Below are 20,128 nucleotides of genomic sequence, written 5' to 3'. Positions count from 1 at the left end.
GACAGCTACTTTTACTGTACTCACACTATTTTTGGGGGGAAGTAACAGTACTTCTACTTGAGTATGATTTTTCAGTACTCTTTCTATCCCTGGTGGTAGTATACTTTAATTTCTCTTTAATATATTACAGGGTGCTTTTGTTAACAAGCACACAGCTTCATGAAAGTTTACATTTACACCATTGTATCTTTTTTAATGTCTACTTATCTGAACCTACTAACTATATTACTTACTATAACTTTACTTGGAGCAGTTTTCTAGGTACGTAAAAAGTCCTGAGTTGAGCTATAATTTCAGTAGCGATTCTCCAATTAAATTCCTTATTGGTCTTGGACAACATTACATTTCTGGGAAACTGTCCCTACAGAACGATTTTCTGAATACTTTCATCGTTGAGTAGGGTGTCAAATACCAGTTGTAGGATAAATCAATAATAAATCATGTGAAGTAATTCGCTACTGGGATTTTTACTATGGTTAAGTGTGTATTAAGGCTAAGCAGTAAAAATAAGAAGTAAAATCACTGTAACAGACAACAAAAAAGTGGCTTATTGCTTTAATAAAACGATGGCAACAGCAATAAGAAATAAGACATCAATGTTCCTTAAATATTTAGATATATTAATACTAATAATCTGAATAAATGAATACTTCCATGAAGTACAGTACAACTTTTCATTAGTCTAATTGTAGGCTGTTTACAGTTGCCAAGCAACATTTCAACCTAAAACATTAATATAGAATGTGCCATCACAGATGTGCATTTATTTGCACTTTACAATGCGGCTCATTCAATTAGAATTTAAAGATGGAACTATCCATTTTGTAATAAAAATGAGCTCCAGCAAGTTGTCTTGCGATGGAATAAAACATTTGAAGCTGACAAAATAATAATTTATGAATTATTAATTACAAATTAACTTTAATTTATTAAGTCATTAAGAAACCTTATAAAAGTAGTAGTTGATGTGGATGAGAGCTGTGCAGGAAGAAACAATACTGCTCTTTAACAGGATCTGCTACTGATAACAACCATAGCAAAACATTAAAAACTCCAGCAAAGACATCGCCACTAATTGTAATGCATAATAATAATGAACTGAAAACTGCTCGACTATTCCCATGTATTAGAAACAACAGAAGAAAAGCTTTCATAAAGTGTTTTGGGCATAATTGCTCAATCAATTGTCTGCATTAGTTTGAGTGAAAAAGAGTCTGCATTGTACAAGGTGATTGGGTATCAAGGCTTTTCTGCGTGCAGCAGTTAATTTGCCAAATTTATTTGGAGAAAATTAAATAACAAGCCATTGCAAACTAATGCTTAAATTTTAATAATTTTGATTTGGGTTGGCAGATGACACTTTTGGGTGGGCACTGCCATAGCCCTCGAAGCTGGTTGACTAGCATGGTCTTCCTGATGAAGCTGGTTGACCAAGGAAGTCTTGATAATTACGAAGCCTGGTGGGAACACCAGCACACTGGCGTTGACCAGCCATGCTGCGGCACTACTCCGCTAATAGCAGGCTACCTGTTATTATGAAGTTAAATTAACTTCAGTCTTTGTGTGTTTTCCCTCATTATAGAAAGAAAAAGAGAGAAAGAAAGAGAACAATGTTTATTGAGAATTGAAGGTAATCTTGATGTTTTCAGTCGAAATCAACTGTCCGTGCTCCCCAAGACTCTCTTCAATCTTCCTCTGAAAGTGCTGGTGGTGAGCAACAATAAACTCCTGTCTGTTCCTGAGGAAATCGGCAAGGCCAAAGACCTTATGGAGCTGGTCAGTGTGTTTGCAGACATGTGTGATTGTGTGAGATATTTATTTATGTTCATATTCCCATGCTGTTTGTTGATATTTGCCTTTTCTCTATTCAGGACATTAGCTGTAATGAGATCCAGGTGCTTCCAACTCAGATGGGAAAACTCCTCGTATTACGAGAACTCAACATACGAAGAAACTGCCTTCAAGTTCTACCAGATGGTACAGACAAACATAGTACACACACACGCACACTTCAACAAACACAAACATCGATCAGATGAAAATTCAAAAGGTCCATTGGATTCACACATTTAACACTTTTCGAGATTCAGTGTGCATGTACTTCATGTAATGCTATTTCTTATTCGGGGTTCCCATGGTCATGAAAAACGAAGTCAAATGTCGAGGAATATTGAAATAGTTGAAATGGTAATTTTTTAAATCTTAAAATTCCATGAAAATTTCGACAGTGAAAATAAAATGTTTTAGTTATGCTCAGCTCTAAAGTTTTCTTTGACAGTGAAATCCTTATTTGGTGTTTGATTGACAGGCAGCAAATTACTGGCAAAATCATGCAAAGATGTCAGAAAGTGTGGGAACCCTGCTAATTGCTTCTTGTAAAGTGATGAACTTCAGAAATTCTGACATTCCTCCTCTTTCTTTTTTCCTTTTTCCTTAACAGAGTTGTCTGTTCTGCCATTGATAAGGTTGGATTTCTCTTGTAATAAGATTACAGAGATTCCCCAATCTTACTGCAAACTCAAGCAGTTAGAACACATTGTTCTTGACAACAACCCTATGCAGTCTCCACCCGCGCAGGTGTGTCAATATTTGTTACTTATGTGTTTCACATTTTATTCCACATGCATGGAATATAAAGTTCTGAAGTCTTTATAAAGGTATGCATGCAGTTTTTTTCCACAAAATAGGAATAGAAATCAGAAATGAACACAATTTACCCCTTCACAGGAACACCTTTATGCCTACTGAGGACTGCTGTTTGTTTTTTCTTTGGGATTTTTCTCTACTTATGCACATTTCCTTTCAATCTTTGTAAGTTTTCTAGTTTTCTGAAGCAATCAGCAAACCATGTTACAGGGGGTGCTGTAGAGTAGTGCAGTGATTTAGACTCAGGGCTAGTAACTGGTTTGATCCCTGTATGGACTAAGCCACGAGACATTATGTCCTTAAGCAAGACTCTTAAAGCGATAGTTTAACCAAAACTGAAATTCACTGAAAGTCATCATTCACTCACCATCATATCGTTCCAAACCCAAATTATTTTCTTTTTTCTGTGGAACACAAAAGGAAATATTTTTAAAATTGGTTGGTGTTTTCATGCAATTACAGTAAATGGACATGAGCCTTTGAACTTCAAAAAGGATATAAAAGCACCATAAAAGTATCATATTAGTGTCCATACATTAGTGTCATAACTTGTGTGCTATATTCAAGTGCTAGGGTGTACTCTCCCTGTAATCAATTCATTGTGCCAATCTATGGTGATATTGCTTGAATTTGATTGAAATTAAGACTCCCAGACCTTGTTGTATGGCAAAAAAATATTGTAAATATGGAAAGATTCTTGTTTCACAGCTGGTTCGTTGTTCTGTGGTGTGATATGCAGTGTTATGCCACAGTTAGTTTTAGTCCTTTAATATAATTTGACAAGCTGAGTTTCAAAAGTGCTGATATTTAGTATATAACAGCACTTGGACTCTTCACTCTGTGTATCATTCCACTTGTTAGCCTCCCAGACAGACTCTCAGTCTGTGAGTTGACTGGTGACATGCAACGATTGATCTTTTTTGTTTTTATGTAGAACTATTTTAGTTAGTGGAGCAGAAGTAGACAAAATAACTTTCCATATTTTGTCTCAAATGTAAGTCATTCGATATTAACTTAATGCTTTTATACAACAGTTCTGCAAACGAGATCCAACTTAAAATCATGCTTTATTAGGGATGGAACGATATATTGAATTTCAATAAATATTGCGAATCAAATAAATTACGAACCATATCGAGGCACAACTTGATATTTCTAAATTTTCAACATTGTTTTCTGTCCATGTGCTAATATCTGAAATGACCCATAAAATAATATAATGTCTCTATCGCTTGATTTTACCTTTACTGCGCTTTTATTCTACAATGTTTACAGGGTTCACAGAAGGTCCTTTAAGTGCTTAAAGTACATGAAATAAGCTTTTAGAAATGTAAGTACTGGAATACCTAGAATATTGCTTTGTTTTGTTGAAAAATTATTGAGATTAAAACAGCATTTTTTCGTGTTATGTGTGTGTCCATCAAAAATGAGATCCTGCCCTCCACTTTCATTGAATAATGTATTTTACTATCCTTTTTGTTTTTTACAGTCAGATAAAAATGTAATAGAATATACATTTTATTCACACAGCACACATGCGATAAAGAAAATGAGAGACTTCTTTTTATTTTTTAAATTTTACATTTGAATTTTTTTTATTTTATCCCTTTTTCTCCCCAATTTGGAAGGCCCAATTCCCAACACTTACTATGTCCTCGTGGTGGCGCGGTTACTCACCTCAATCCGGGTGGTAGAGGACAAATCCCAGTTGCCTCCGCTTCTGAGATAGTCAATCCACGCATCTTGACACCGCAGAGACTCATGTGTCCCCATGTGACTCTAAGCTCCCTAGCAACCGGAACAATTATGTTGGAGATCTGGCTGGAGTCACTCAGCACACCCTGGATTCAAACTTGCGATACCAGGGGTGGTAGTCTGTGTCAATACTCACTGAGCTACCCAGGTCTCCTGAGACTTCTCTCTTTAATAAAATGGAACAGCTGTGTGAGTCACGTTAAACTTTTAAAGTGACTGTACCTTTAAGCGCTTATTGTACAAATGAATATAAAAATCTATGTTATAACTTATAAAATGTACACATTATTTCAAACAGTTTTATATTTTATATTTATATAGTTTATATTTTTAAAAAGTTAAAATGTAATTATAATAATGTTGAAAAACGCTTTTACATACTTTTTCGGGAGAGGTTCTGTTCAGTGAAGTCAGAAGGCTTATTTGTTTGTGATCTTTCCATATAGAGAAAGGTATATGGAAAAACTTGTATTGTTTTACATTGAGCATTTACAGTATACTGTGTATTAAAGAACTTTATTTTGATTAGAAATTATCATGTGTATTTTATTTGTGTTATAATATCGAATCGAGAACATAATATCGCATATTGAGCTGAATCATGAGATAACCATATTCTCAGGTCCGTAGTATTAGCAGTTTAGTACAACAGCACTTTTACATGTGATTATTGCTGAATTACGTTTGAATCATGAGCCATAACAATGTGACCTGAATGTTCAGATCTGTTCTCGTCCAACCATAATCTCCTCCACATTGTTGAGTCTGTCACATTTTTGGGAAAGTACAACAGACTTGTGAGATACTGAGATTTGCAAGAGTTTTTTTTTTCTTAATTTTGCAGATGAAAACTATGACGTAAAATATCCAGGTGTTCTGTAAAACTAGCTGAGAACTCAGAATCCACTTTGTTTTTTCTTTCTATGACTCCTCTTGCCCAAACACGCAGTTTTGGGGTAAAGCCAGTTCTTCCTTTATTTTTCCTTTGACTGACATGAACCTTTTTTCATATTTGCTTGGAATGTCCCTTGGTCTTTGTGTAGTTATTCCTTGGAAATCCACTTGGGCGATGTTCCAAGATGAATCTGCATCACAGGTGGACTCCAACCAAGTTATTATATATCTTTGAAAAGGGAGTTTATTACATCTTTTGAATGGTTTTTTGAGGATTGAGGTTTTTTGATTTTTGCAAAAACAAAAAAAAAGTATATGACTTGTTAATGACGTCAAACACTTTGTGTTCTTGGGCAAAAACACACAGACACACACAGTAACACACACATTGGTTGTAATCAAAACAACAAAATGTAAAACATTTAAACGAGGGTAAATACTTAATAGGCACTATAATATGAAATGCAGGGTTTATTTTTATGTTGAAAATCATCTTCACTGTTTTTATAATTCTTTGTCCTCTTTGCTTTCAGATCTGTTTAAAGGGGAAGATTCACATCTTCAAGTATTTAAACATTCAGGCATGTCGCCTGGATAAAAAACCAGACATGCTTGAACTGCCCTCTCTGGGAAAACGTTGCTTACCACAGCAGCTGACAGATAGGTACACAGATTCCTTACAATATATCAACTATGAATAACAGCACTTTCAGTATCCCATAAAACATTTTTTACTAAGTTTTTAACTGATCAGGTATGCTGCATTAGTGATTCACATATAATAGCATAAACAAATTGTGTGGGTCACTGTACACTTTACAACTTCTTTTACCGTGTTTTTCATCACATTTATTCACTGGACTTTTGAAGTTTAAGATTTTGTGTGTTTTTTTTGTCCACAATCATTTGTTTAAAGTAAAATAAAATTAAAGTAAAATAATGCATTAGAATAGTAACAATAATAAAAGTTTCAGAATTATTGGTGGTGATGACACAAACAGGAGCTATATGAGAAACACAGGTCAGACTGTATCTTATGTAACTAACACTCAGTTTAGTGTGCAGAGCAATTATGTTGTGTGTGTTTTGTGTAGTATGGAAGATTTCTATCCCAGTAAAAACCATGGCCCTGACTCAGGTATTGGCAGTGACAACGGCGACAAAAGGCTGTCGACTACGGAGGTAAACACACACACACACACACACACACACACACACACACAAGTTGGGAGTTGGGCATCAAGCCCCATTTTTTTTCAACACAGATCACCACATCCTGCACTTCAAAGTCTTTGTCAACAATAACTGATACCTACTTGAGTGCATAAAAAATTTAACACCTTGGCCAGACATGTTAATCTGGCATTTTTGTTAATGAAAGTGTCTATGAATTCTCAGACTGAGCGTGAAATGGTACTTTTTCTATCGGGCCTGACCTGGAACACCTCTTCATTTACAAACAAAGACAAAATCAACATTGTCCCCCATTGTAGTCAACGCACTCCTAGCAACAGCAGAATAGACCTGGTTCAGATGCATGGATGACACAGGTCAAAATCGAAGCCTAGGAGGTATAGTTGGTAAAAAATAAGGAATGCTCTGCTGTCAGACTGCATATAAAGCCAGTTTATTGACACAGTGTTTGGTTAAACACCTTAAACAAATGAACTATCAAACAAACTCTTAGTTTGTCATTTAGAGGAAGTAAAGAACCAGTGAGCTTAGGAAACAACGATAACCTGGAGGCTCAAAAAACAACCATACCTGTTGAAACAACAGCCTATACCAGCCTAAGATGGTTTGATTGGTCTAAGCTGGTTTAATAAGGTCTTGCTGGTCTCCCTTTATGGTCAGGATGGTGCTAGGCTGGGTTAGTTGGTTGGCCAGCCTGACCAGCTGACAAGGTCCCAATAGCCCTTTTAAAACAGCAAACAGATCAGCCTGACCCAGCTGAGAGGACACCAGCAATAGTGGAGCTACAAACACAACTACATTCAGAAAAGTCAAGCATGCAAAAAATGACCACTGTCTCGCCACAAGACAGTTCAGCAGAACAGCTTTTCCTTCCCTTATCCTTGTTCTCTCTCTCCCCCTCTCATTGTGGTCTCATAGCCATCAGACGATGACACTGTTAGTCTCCACTCTCAAGTGTCTGAGACAGCGCGGGTTGATGCACACATACTTCTCACAAAGCTGGACTCAAACAAAGGTTTGTGTGTGTTCAGTTTTGGTATTTGCCACAGATGATTACTTTTTTAAATATTGACTAATCACTGATTATTTAGAATTTGAATTTATATTATTACCTCCCCTCAAGAAATATTGACATTTTTAAACTATATTCAGATACAATATATAGACACCTAATTTGAACATGTTGAGGCCAACACTACTTTTTTGCGCTTATTATACAAGACAGTAACTGCCAGTAATTGGATCTCCCCAAATAAAGCAAAAGGAAATTACCCATAATTGCTAATAAGCCACAATAATACCCACAAGTCAGAAAGTCCAGACTTGTAAAAGGATTAATTTACCCAAAAAAGAATATACTGTCATTATTTACTAACCCTCATGACTCATTCCAAAAATGTATGACTTTCTTCCGTGGAACAGAAAAGGAGCCATTTTTAAGAATTGTACTGGTTGCTCATTTCTGTGCACTTACAATGGATGGGGACCGAGGCTTTTAAACCTCTGAAAAATGGTTCATACAACCAGTTCATAAAATTGGTCTGATTTGTTCGTGAATCGGACTCATCCAGTTCCTGAGTTCAGTTCATTAACTCAATGATCCAGTCATAATGGTTAACAGCTCACTGAAGGGGAGGATTATTAGCAGTGTTGGTTAACATTAATTTTAAAAGTAATTCCTTAGAATATTGCATTTTACTCCTTAAAAAGTTAAATAATTATAAAGTACATTTTTATGGAAAGCAAAGCGTTATGTTACTTTTTTGTTATTTTTGTGTTACTTTTTTCTCACAGCCACTTTCTCTTCTGCTATGTTATGCATTCCATACAAATAAGCCATGCATTGCATACAAGAAAGATTACTGGTCATGCTAGTTACTGGACCACACTTATGTCAAAACAACATAGTAAACAAACAGATATTTAGAAAGTAGGTCTTCACATCATATTTATAATAAAGAATCAATAAAATGAATATGCATGATTTGTTTTTCAATCAACATGACAGCCAATATGAATAATGAAGTATAACCACTGTCTTACCTAAAGCAGCAAAGTCCAACAATTGAACCTGCATCATATACTATGTCATCATGTGATGTGCTCATCAACAATATCAGTCCATTTAAGATGTTTTTCAAAAGTCAGGATAAAATTCAGTGGGGAATACCAGTCTTACATGTTCAAGGAATAAGTCTGATGAATAAACAAATATTTTTCACTTAAGTCATCTAAGTGCACGCTTGTTTTGAGTTGATCCATGGTGCATACAGATGCTACTAGTTGATCGCATACTTCAATTCCATTCCAAATTCAAAGGTGCAATGATTGGAATCATTTTTAAATAATTTTAAAACTGTTTGTTTCATTAATCAAATTACTTGTTTATTATAAAACAAAAATGTTGGTCTTTTTAGAAACGAATAAGTTTTCTCTGCATACACAATCATTGTAGAATGTTGCTCGGAGCCACTGATCCAGCGTCAGGGTTTCTCATCCCATTCCCCCAGTTACGGGGAGCTGTAACACAGAGCAGTTTGGCTGCATAAGCCAGTGAATTCAGCAAGTGTTTCACCCTGTGTATCATGCCGTGGCCAGTGGAAGATTAGTCTTATAATCCCTCTGCCTAAACGCGTTTACTGATTTTTAATTTTTTTTAATGTAGTGTGTAGTCAATCGCATTTCACTCAACCGAATGTTGACCTCATATTACGCTAAAACACACAATTTTAGTATCTAATCTGTATCTAAAAGATGATTGGCTCTTTTACCTGCAAGGTGCAACTCTCTTTCTACATCCATTGACTGTTGGGTTCTAGAGCTTCTTGGTTGGGCATTCCAGTTTCTCCCATTCTTTTAAATAGAAGTGACCCATATCTGCTAAATAGTCTCTGGCCTCACACTCTATAGAACTACAATGCCCATCATGCACTACATCTCCTCCCTGAAATTTGCACACTTTTACTCCTGATTTCTTGCAATACAGGGAAAGTAGAGGTGTACAAAAGCTCCGATATTATGGTCTAAAATAAAAAAATGTTGTTACTTTACTCGTTACTAAAAGTAATCTGATTACGTAATGTGTGTTACTTGTAACGTGGTACCCCCAATACTGAATATCAGCGAATTACGACTTAAATTTCAGTATGTTCCTCGAACAAAGCTATTGAATTCAAAAGACTTGGAGTAAAGCGCACAAATCATATGGACCACTTTAATAATACTTAAATGGTGTTTTTGCATCCCAGCCCCCATGGTGCTAATGATTGTTTGGAAAAGTGAGTACAGTTCTCCTTTTGTGTTCCGCAGAAGAAATAAAGTCGAGTTTGGAAAGAAATGAGGGTAAACAGTAAATTATGACATAATTTTTTCAGTTTTGGACAAACAAATCCTTGTTAATCTCAATCATGGCATACAGCTTACCTGGAGACAACAATAACAGAGAAATTCTTTCGCTGAGACATAGTTTGGTGTGTCTTTTTTAGATAATTTAATATAAGTGAAATTAAGCATGTGATTTCTGCACCACCAAATGGAATTGCAAAAATACATTGTTTTCAAAATGCCCCCATCTCCCTTGATCAAACAAACAGATAGTCCCGCCCCAAACTGTTCCCATAAAATATAATGAAATGTAATGGGTCACATAGGGATTTCTGAGAATGCCCGATTGTTTTTTTTTTTTTTTTTTACTGTAATTTTAACAATAATTTACTGTTAAAAGTACATGCACTCTCTTGTTAAACATAATTTACATTCTTAATGTTAATTATATGGTAAAAAAATATTTTTTTACAACATTTTACCATAATATTACGTATATTTTAAGGTAATTATACGTTAACCAAGACATTTTTTTTACTGTTATTGTCTCTCTTGAGATGGGTCGCTTAAAACAAACAAAAGTTATTTTCATAGCTCCACAGATACACAGTGTTTAAATTTTTTAAGAAAATTAATATATAAATGTGTTATAGTTGAAACGTCTGAAACCTATTAATGGCTTATAGAACTTATAATTGTCTCTGCATATTAAAGGGATTGTTCACCCAAAAATGAAAAGTCTCTCATTAATTACTCACTCTCATGATATCCCAGGTGTTTATAACTTTCTTTCTTCACTAAGACACATTTAAAAAAAATGAAAGAAAAATATCTTCGCTCAATAGGTCCTAAAATGCAAGTGAATGGTGATCTGACTTTTGAAGCTCCAAAAATCACAGACCGTTTACTTCATCGATACGACTCCAGTGGTTAAATTAATGACTTTGAAAGTGGTACGATCACCTTTGGTGTGAAAATAGATCAATATTTAAGTACTGTTCTACTCTAAATAATCATTAGACCCCTAGTAAATATCTTGTCTTGGTGTTCTCATCTTAAGTATTTTGTAATGTATGTGCAGATCAGGACCCATATGACTTTATTGAGCCAAATCCAGATGAAGAAGCTGCACTTTCTGAGGGAGATATACAACACAATGCACCCAACGTGTCATGTATAAAGGTACACCCATATGCACATGCTTCCTCAATCCTTATCTATCCTACCAATAAATAGGTCATACACTTTAGTACCGTGCACGTCTACACACACACACACACACACACACACACACCCTGTTGAAAAGACCAGCATTCCCGGTCACAAAGATATGCTGTATTTTGGATGCTGGTATTTTGGTGTCCCTACCACACTATAAAAACAATTCAGTAAAATGTACGTTAAATTACCAGCAGCTTTTTTTTAACCGTAAAAAATATGGTGAAAAAAATAAAAATTCAGGCTTAACGGGATGTAATTTTGATGCCTGTATATCTGATGGTGCATACATTTATATTAATAAATTATATAATTTGATACATTAACCTTCTGAAACTGTACAAATCTGCTTTTCACTTTATAATGTACAGTATTGTTAATCACATTAGTAATTACAGATGGGCACATGTTGGCATGAAGTTCATCAATAGTGGCCCTTCCAGGAGCAATGACCAATAAACATGTAGAGACAGTGCTCAGTGTCACTCACACAAATAATAAACACCATCAGGATAACACATGTGAAATAATGCAATAAACATTAACTAAACTACATCAAATACAACACAGAACACCCCAATGTAGATAACTGAGATTAAAAATAAGAAGACACATAGCTATTCCCATAAATTATAATGAAATGTAATGGGTCACATAGGGATTTCTGAGAATGCCGATTATTTTTTTTACTGTAATTTTAACAATAATTTACTGTTAAAAGTACATGCACTCTCTTGTTAAACATAATTTACATTCTTAATGTTAATTGTATGGTAAAAAAATATTTTTTACAACATTTTACCATAAAATTATGTATATTTTAAGGTAACTATACGTTAACCAATACATTTTTTTTTACTGTAGCATTTTTACAGTCTTTTACTGTTAACATTGCAGACATGATTCATAGGGTAGACTTCTTAACTAGCCTAACCAGAAAGCCTCCCATGGTCAACCAGCTTCATCAGAAAGAACAAACCAACTTGGATCAGTATGGAAATTAATGCTGGTCTAAGCTGGTCTTTTCAGCAGGGCACTCAACAGGGCACTCAACAGTAGTAGATTTGAACTGATGAGAGCTTCCCTTCTCTCGTCCTCAGGAGTTGGAGAGGGTTTTAAAAACACACCAAAGCAAAGACAAAGAGAACTGTAAAGAGGAGTCTGGGTAAGTCTGTCTCGTTTAGGGTATGTGTGCCTGAACAACTCAGTGTCTGACCTCACTTATGCTCTTGTGTCTGAATGGGAACAAATCCCAGCAGCCGTGGAAAGCTTTCCAAGAAGAGTTGATGTTGTAAAAGCAGCAAACAGGGGGACTAATGCTTTTGGTTTTGAAATTAATTGTTCAACAAGCACATGGGTGTGATGTTCGAGTGTCCATATACTTTTGGGCTTCTAGTGTATTTCCATTGCAATGAATGATGTCACATTTTCAGCCTGAGTTTCTGCCTATAAATCTAATTCCATTCACAGGGAGCTCTCACTCAGAGTTTCTAATCATAAAATCCTGCTCATTGTATTCAAGGACAAGGACTTTTTGAACTCCATCCCTCAAAGATAAAGCAGTTCCTACTTACAAAATCAGTTCTATCTTTCTGCACCGTAAAGGGAAGAGAACTTTGTACCCTATTGGTGAAGCATTTTGGCCGCTGACACGGAGTCCACCAAGCTGGGGTTTTTGAAGAGGTGTGTCCTGACAATTCTCTAAACCTTGTAATTATGTCCTGTTTTAGCTGGTAGTCTCACTGATTTTTTTTCTACTTACATTTGATGTACTAATTTTCCTTCTCGCTATTGTCTTTGGTATCGTTTGCAGAGAAGAGAAGCAATTTCGAAGCGTTGCATGTTGATTTGACGATACTTTCATTCTAGTCTTTCTGCAAATCTGCTGAAATGTATCTGGATACCATGTCAATGACATCATATGCTTGGCGCACACTCTTTGTCATCCTGTCATTCAGCACAAGTAGAAATGCAACATAAATTTTGTTTTTCGAGCTGAAAAGAGGCCGATCCATTTCTTCGTGCAGCATGTGAATATTTTTCTGTAATGTTCATTTCCCGCAAGAACGGATGTAAATCAGACAATGTCACATTTAGACAGCTACACTGCACTTTTTACATAGTGCAAGCACTTAGATGTTCAGATGTGGGGGTTGTATTTTGTATTTTGAAAGCAACACACCATATTAGAAACCAGGGTAATGTAAACTTCCTAACAGGATCATTTAATTGGTACTGCTATGTTATTCGGAACTGCACACAAGACTTTCACCTACTGTTGCACTTGTGTACACAGTAGTGTGACAATAAAGTGATTTGATTTGATGTGTAAAAATTCAGTTACTATTTTGTCGTGTGGAATATATGTGAGGATGTGTTATGTCAAATAGCTTCTTTGGGCAGTACTAAATAAAATAAAAAATTCAATTTTTATGATTCCTCCTTTTTATTGATTGAAACCACCGGTGACAGCCGTCAGGATCTTTCCTTTCTAAATGTAAAGGTCTTTTAAAGCATATTTTGGATGCCTTTGAACAACAATATCCTTGTATATCTGAAATTAACTTTGAAATATGCCTTTGACTTCCTACCCTTCTGTGCTGAGAGGACAGATAACGAATTGTAACAAAAACGAACTGTTAATATTAGCCATTTTATTTTAATATTATCTTTGTCACCCCCCATCTGTTATAATTCTGTTAATATCAAAATAGACTAAACAATCAGACAAATCAAAGACAAAGAGGTATGATACATCTATTTTGTGGTTTGATTATCTTGACCTGCATTGTATGGGGCTCTTACCATCCATTCTCCTTTTTTGGCTTTTATTAAAGAGGCTTTTTTGTGGGCAGACCATTAATTATAAGCGGGGTAGTTTGAGGTTCGTTGTATGTTCCCTTAAGGTGCGTAAGAGACCTGAAAAGATCTGAAAAGTCCATCCACTGCGCTAAAACGTTGGTGGTCAAAAACAGTATTTGTGACAAAAGGAGAAAGTGATAAACATTTTTGTTAAATTGCTTAGAACAGGTGTGGCAAATTTTCCCTGACTAACATCACTACATGTCTTCTATGGTCAACAAACCATAAGCACTGATTACATAATTTACTATGACATAATATTTTATAGTAAGGCAAGGCAAGGCAAGGCAAGTTTATTTATATAGCACATTTCATACACAATGGTAATTCAAAGTGCTTTACATAGAAGAGATTAAAATAAGAATAAAAAAAAATAAGAATAATTGAAACAGTTTAGAATAAAATAAAATAAAATACAGTACAAACAGTCGGACACACAGTGGCACAGTGCTCATTCAGTAAATGCACAGCTAAACAGATGTGTTTTGAGTCTGAATTTGAATGTGACTACTGTAGGAGCACATCTGATCTCTTCTGAAAGCTGGTTCCAGCTGCGGCTAAAAGCAGACTCTCCTTGCTTAGAGTGAACCCTTGGTATTTCTAGCTGATGTGATCCTAATGATCTGAGTGATCTGTTGGGTTTATATTCAGTGAGCATATCTGCAATATATTGAGGTCCTAGCCCATTGAGTGATTTATATACCAGTAATAATACTTTAAAATCAATCCTAAATGTAACTGGGAGCCAGTGTAAAGACCTGAGGACTGGTCTGATATGTTCATATTTCCTGGTTCTGCTCAGAATCCTGGCAGCAGCGTTCTGTATGAGCTGCAACTGTCTTATGGTCTTTTTGGGAAGGCCAGTGAGGAGTCCATTACAATAATCCACCCTGCTGGTGATGAAAGCATGCACAAGTTTCTCTAGGTCTTGACTGGAAACAAAGCATCTAATTCTATCAATATTTTTCAGATGATAGTATGCTGATTTAGTTATTGCTTTGACATGACTACTGAAACTAAGGTCTGACTCTAGAGACACACCAAGATTCCTGACTTGATTTTTAGTTGTTTGACCCCTAGCGTCAAGGTATGCATTCACCTTGAGAACGTCATCTTTGTTTCCAAAGACAATGACTTCAGTTTTGTCTTTGTTTAACTGAAGAAAGTTTTGGCACATCCAACTGTTTAATTCATCAATGCATTGGCACAGGGAGTCAATGGGGCTGTAATCATTAGGTGATAGGGCTAAGTAGATCTGTGTGTCGTCTGCATAGCTGTGGTAAGCAATTTGGTTCTTTCTCATTATTTGGCTCATTGGGAGCATATACAGGTTGAACAGGAGTGGCACAAGAATTGAGCCTTGAGGGACTCTGCATGTCATGGACGTCCACTCAGACTTATGGTCTCCTATACTCACATAATAACCTCTCCCTTCTAAGTATGACCTGAACCATTTTAGGACCATCCCAGAAAGCCCCACCCAGTTTTCCAGCCTGTCAAGAAGTATGTTGTGATCGACAGTGTCAAATGCAGCACTGAGGTCGAGTAGTACCAGTACTGATAATTTGTATCAGTATCAGTATGTATCAGTATCAGTATTGTATCAGTATTTAAGCGAATATTGTTTATTATCTTTATGAGCGCTGTCTCTGTGCTGTGATGCGATCGGAAACCAGATTGAAAATTGTCAAAGTATCCATTTGAGTTCAAGAATTTGTTCAGCTGATTGAAGACAACTTTTTCAATGATCTTGCCTATGAAAGGAAGATTTGAGATCGGTCTATAGTTGCTTAATATGGTCTTATCCAGATTGCTCTTTTTCAAGGCTTGACAACTGCAGTTTTCAGGGAGTTTGGAAAACTCCCAGAGAGAAGTGAAGAGTTTATCACTTCTAGGAGATCTGCTTCTAAACAGTTGAACACACTTTTGAAAAAAGATGTGGGAAGTGCATCAAGGGCACAGGTTGATGTTTTAAGGTGCTGTACGGTTTCTTCCAAAATTTTGCCATCAATTTCTTTGAAATCAGACATAGTAACTACTTTCTCAGGTTGTGGTTTGATTTGTTTGACCCCAGCACAACTCAAGGATGTGCTGATCACCTTTCTGATATTATTGATTTTTTCAGAGAAGAAATAAGCAAACTCACTGCACTTGCTGTCTGAGAGCATTTCACTGGGAATCTGGCTTGGGGGGTTTGTCAGTCTCTCTACAGTCGTAAAAAGAGTGCGTGTGTCCTTTAAGTTGCTGTTTAAAATATTCGAGAAGAAAGTCTGTCTAGCTTTGCCTAGTTCCATATTAAAAGCATGGATGCTGTCTTTATAGATGTTATAATTGACTACAAGTTTTGTCTTCCACCACATGCTTCTGCTTTTCTGCATTGTCTTTTCATATTTTGCACTGCTGTTGAGTTTCTCCAAGGTGCTTTTTGTCTGCCACTCTTCTTCCTGACTTTCACAGGAGCAATATCATCAATTACACTTTTAACTTTTGAGTTAAAAGAATCAAGGAGAAAATCAACAGAGTCAGCAGATATACTTGGTGTTAAAGATATAGCCTTCATAAATAGTACACTAGTGTTCTCATTTAAGCATCTCTTCTTGACAGACACAGATCTAGCTTCAGTGGCAGGAGAGATCAATATATCAAAGAAAATACAGAAATGATCAGACAGTGCTACATCCTTAATAACAATCGATGAAATGTTTAGACCCTTACTGATAAGTAAATCTAGAGTGTGTCCATGATTGTGTGTGGGTCCATATACATGCTGAGTCAGATCAAAAGTTTTTAAAACAGTTTTGATTTCTTTTGTCATATTGGTTTCTGCATTATCTATGTGAATGTTAAAGTCTCCAGCAATGGCAAAACAGTCAAACTCTGAGGTAATTGTTGATAACAGTTCTGTAAAGTCCTCAGCGAAGGCTGGAGAGTATTTTGGAGGCCTGTAAATAATGATAAGTAAAATGCGTGGAGCACCTTTTAACACACTACCCAGATATTCGAAAGACGGGTAATTCCCAAATGATATTTGCTTACATTGATAGACATCTTTAAAGAGAGCAGCTAAACCCCCACCTCATCTACCTTCTCTGCAGACACTCAAAAAATTAAAGTTAGGAGGGGATGTTTCATTAAGGAATGTTGCACTACAGCTGTCTTCTAGCCAAGTTTCATTTAGAAACATAAAATCCAGGTTGTATGTGCTTATTAAGTCGTTGACTAAAAGTGATTTATTTTTAAGTGAGCAGATGTTTAAAAGTGCTAACTTAACAGTTTTTGTCCCCATACCAATCTTAGTTTGGCATGTAATAGGCACCAGATTAGATGGGTTTGCTGTACGGCTTTTGAAGGCCTTAGACTTTCTATCATGTAATCGAACAGCAATAGAGAAAGATACAGGAGTAATGAATACAACAAACTTAAGTCTAGTTAAATCTTCTGCAGTTAATTTCTGTCAGCAAGTAATTTATTTTCTGATAGAGACTTTGTAATTGGTCTGACACACAAGAGTTAAAAAGGATGACAAGGCTGAAGAAGTCTGCAGGGCACGAGTATTTTAAAACTTGAGATGCTTGTTGGTTTAACTCTTCAATTAGCTTTTTTTCCTTGCAACTGGACTATTACACCCACCGATTACATCTTATGTGGCAAGGGCTGTGCCAGTGACAATGAAAGCCAAATGTCATTCCACAGCAATTATGTTTTTTGGCATGTCATCTGTGTTATGTGCTGGAATTCTTTTTTTCTTGTTATTCCAGAGAAGAACACAAACAATAAGGAGGAAGTGATGTTATGCTATCCAGATGTCGAAATTCCAGTACTCAGCATAAAGACACACCTCACCCTTGCACTAAATGCAAATGTAGATTCATCTGTACTGGCAATGCATCAGCGTTAAGATTAGTTGGTGGCCAGACAGATCACTAATATTAAGATCCAGTTTCCTAAACGTATATATATATAAAAAAAGTTTTGAGCCAAAGGATGGTGGTTTGCTTGTTTTATTTTTTGTGACACTGGTGAGCCACAATAATTTGATTTCATATTATACATATAAGAAATTACCTAAAATGTTTCCCAGATTTTCCAAGTACCCAGATGTGCTACCAAATACAAATACATGAATCATTTAATGCATTCAGAGTTAAAAGCGTTAATTGCAGTGTTGTGGTGCTTCTGTGAGTCTAGGTGTGTGTCTCTGTGGGTGCCTGATATGTCTTTGTCTTTTTGGTTAGTCAATGGAAAGATTACATTTCTTATTGTAAAAAGGGTGGAGTCAAAGGATGGATGATATGTGATTTGTGTAATTTGTTGGTCCTTACCAGCCACATCAATAAGATAATTATTTATTTAGGAAAATTCTTCCCCAGAAATCTTCTTTTTTCCACATTAGTTCACTGTCCATATACACTTTTTGTTCTGTTTTACTCCCATCCCAAAATTGTTCTAAATTGATAGGATTGTAAGGATCCAATTGCAAGGGATTATTCGGATAAACCGAGGAATATTCGACTGGTCATATGATCTCAACATGGCTGTTCTCCTGATTGTGGGCTCAGCGCTGTAAGTAAAGCAGCTTTTTCTAATAACTGACATATCTAGTGTACATCATTTTAAACCGATTTTTCAAAAATACTCTTACTGTTACTATTTTTTTCTTTGTAAAAGTTTAATGGAAATAATGTTTGTAGTGAATAAATTTTTTGAATTTAACATATTGTATTTTACACTCCGCTCTGCTCTAAAATACATGTATAGGCTAGATATAGGACAAAAAATGTCCACAAGTGTCTTTCTGTTGAGGATATAATTGGAGACATACAGTATGTACACTATTAAGTATTATGGGCACAGCAATTGCATTTAGTGAAAAACATCCTTATCCAGTAATCATCATCAACAACTGTAAAGGTCATAGAAATTCATCTGTAAAAATATTTTTTTTTTTTTGAAGCCCTGGATTTTAACAGCGGGAACAGCTGTTAGTGTATGGTAAAAGTGATAGTCTCCTAATGAATGCTAATATTTTAGTTTGAAGGACAGAATGAACAAGAATTAATCTAATTTAAGAGGGTTTTGAACTAAGTGTTTGAAATCAATATACAAAACTACTGGTAGAGAAAACAGACATTTGTGTAATTGGGCTTTTGCCCCAGAACCTTATAGTTGCTGACATATAGCCCTTGTGATCCACTATAGTGATGTAAGTAGTTAGATTACCCCATTCTTTCACTCACTAAGCAATCAAATATAAAGGTGTATCTCCTTTGCTAAATCAATGCATCACATCACTGTGAAGGCCTCATTTTAGTCCTATTCCTGCCTATGTGCAGTTGGTCATGCAGACACATGTGACTGAAGGCGATCAATGCAGGGCTGCTAGCAAAGACTGGCATGTCTTTGTTCCAAATAAAAACCAGTAATTGTCCAGATCAAATTAGATGGATGCTTTCATGCAGATTGCAGGGACATTTCTTGCCCTGTTGATTATGATTCCATGTAGTATTTCTAAATAATGAACTATTTGTTGTACACTTTTAACCTTTACAGTACTTCACATCTTAATTTGGCAAGTAACATTGTGCAAGAATTTGTTTTTTTAAAGCCAAGCACATACCGCAAGGCTTTTTGCCACCCTTTGATGTTTAAGCCAGTTACAAAAAGCCCTAGATCCTATCCAACCAGGAGCACATGTACACTTAAAGCTATGTTAGTGTGCAAACTTGTGACTCCAACTAGTCACAAACACTACAACAGATTTTGGGTTTTAAAATCCGTTGACCAGCTGTCAGGCTTGCGCACTGTCCTGACGACCGAGAGAGTGGCAGTGAGCAACAGCCAATGCAATTGCGAGACACAGAATATGTCTGAAAGTGAGTTAGTAGAAAGAAGTAGCCCAAAAAATATTTTTCATTCATTTTTCAATTCATATTTTTTTATAATAGTATTTTTGTAATACTTTACAATAATGCTCTATTTGTTAACATTAGTAAATGCATTAGGTATCATGAACTAACAATGAACAATATATTTTTACAGAATTTGTAAATTTATGTTTATATTAGTTTTTAAAATACAGTTGTTCATTTTTAGCTAATGTTAACAAAAAGAACATTATTGTAAAGTGTTACCAATCATTTTCATCTTGCATTGTTCTTTTTCTTCAGTTTTTGCAAATCACTGCAAAAAACTACTTCAAGGCCTACCATCATGTTGTTTCATGACAAAAGCATTG

General features: G+C 35.7%; 1 protein-coding gene across 4 annotated transcripts in view; it reads left to right on the top strand.

Moving 5' to 3' along the window:
- Window positions 1-20,128, top strand: part of LOC127639143 (leucine-rich repeat and calponin homology domain-containing protein 2-like) — a 127,158-nt gene that overhangs the window by 42,972 nt on the left and 64,058 nt on the right. For all 4 annotated transcript variants that reach the window (XR_007969933.1, XM_052121035.1, XM_052121027.1 and 1 more), the window contains 8 exons: window positions 1,650-1,776; window positions 1,872-1,977; window positions 2,441-2,577; window positions 5,829-5,959; window positions 6,390-6,477; window positions 7,408-7,504; window positions 10,895-10,995; window positions 12,132-12,196. Coding sequence is in view for 3 of the 4 variants with exons in the window: in XM_052121035.1 (XP_051976995.1) it covers window positions 1,650-1,776; window positions 1,872-1,977; window positions 2,441-2,577; window positions 5,829-5,959; window positions 6,390-6,477; window positions 7,408-7,504; window positions 10,895-10,995; window positions 12,132-12,196 (852 nt within the window). In the remaining variant the exon portion in view is untranslated. The remainder of the gene's footprint in view (window positions 1-1,649; window positions 1,777-1,871; window positions 1,978-2,440; window positions 2,578-5,828; window positions 5,960-6,389; window positions 6,478-7,407; window positions 7,505-10,894; window positions 10,996-12,131; window positions 12,197-20,128) is intronic.

The sequence above is a fragment of the Xyrauchen texanus genome, chromosome 4 (genome assembly GCF_025860055.1).
Source record: "Xyrauchen texanus isolate HMW12.3.18 chromosome 4, RBS_HiC_50CHRs, whole genome shotgun sequence".
In the NCBI taxonomy this organism is placed as follows: Eukaryota; Metazoa; Chordata; class Actinopteri; order Cypriniformes; family Catostomidae; genus Xyrauchen; species Xyrauchen texanus.
The sequence above is the reverse complement of the archived record's forward strand: the minus strand, read 5'-3'. Positions and strand labels throughout refer to the sequence as shown.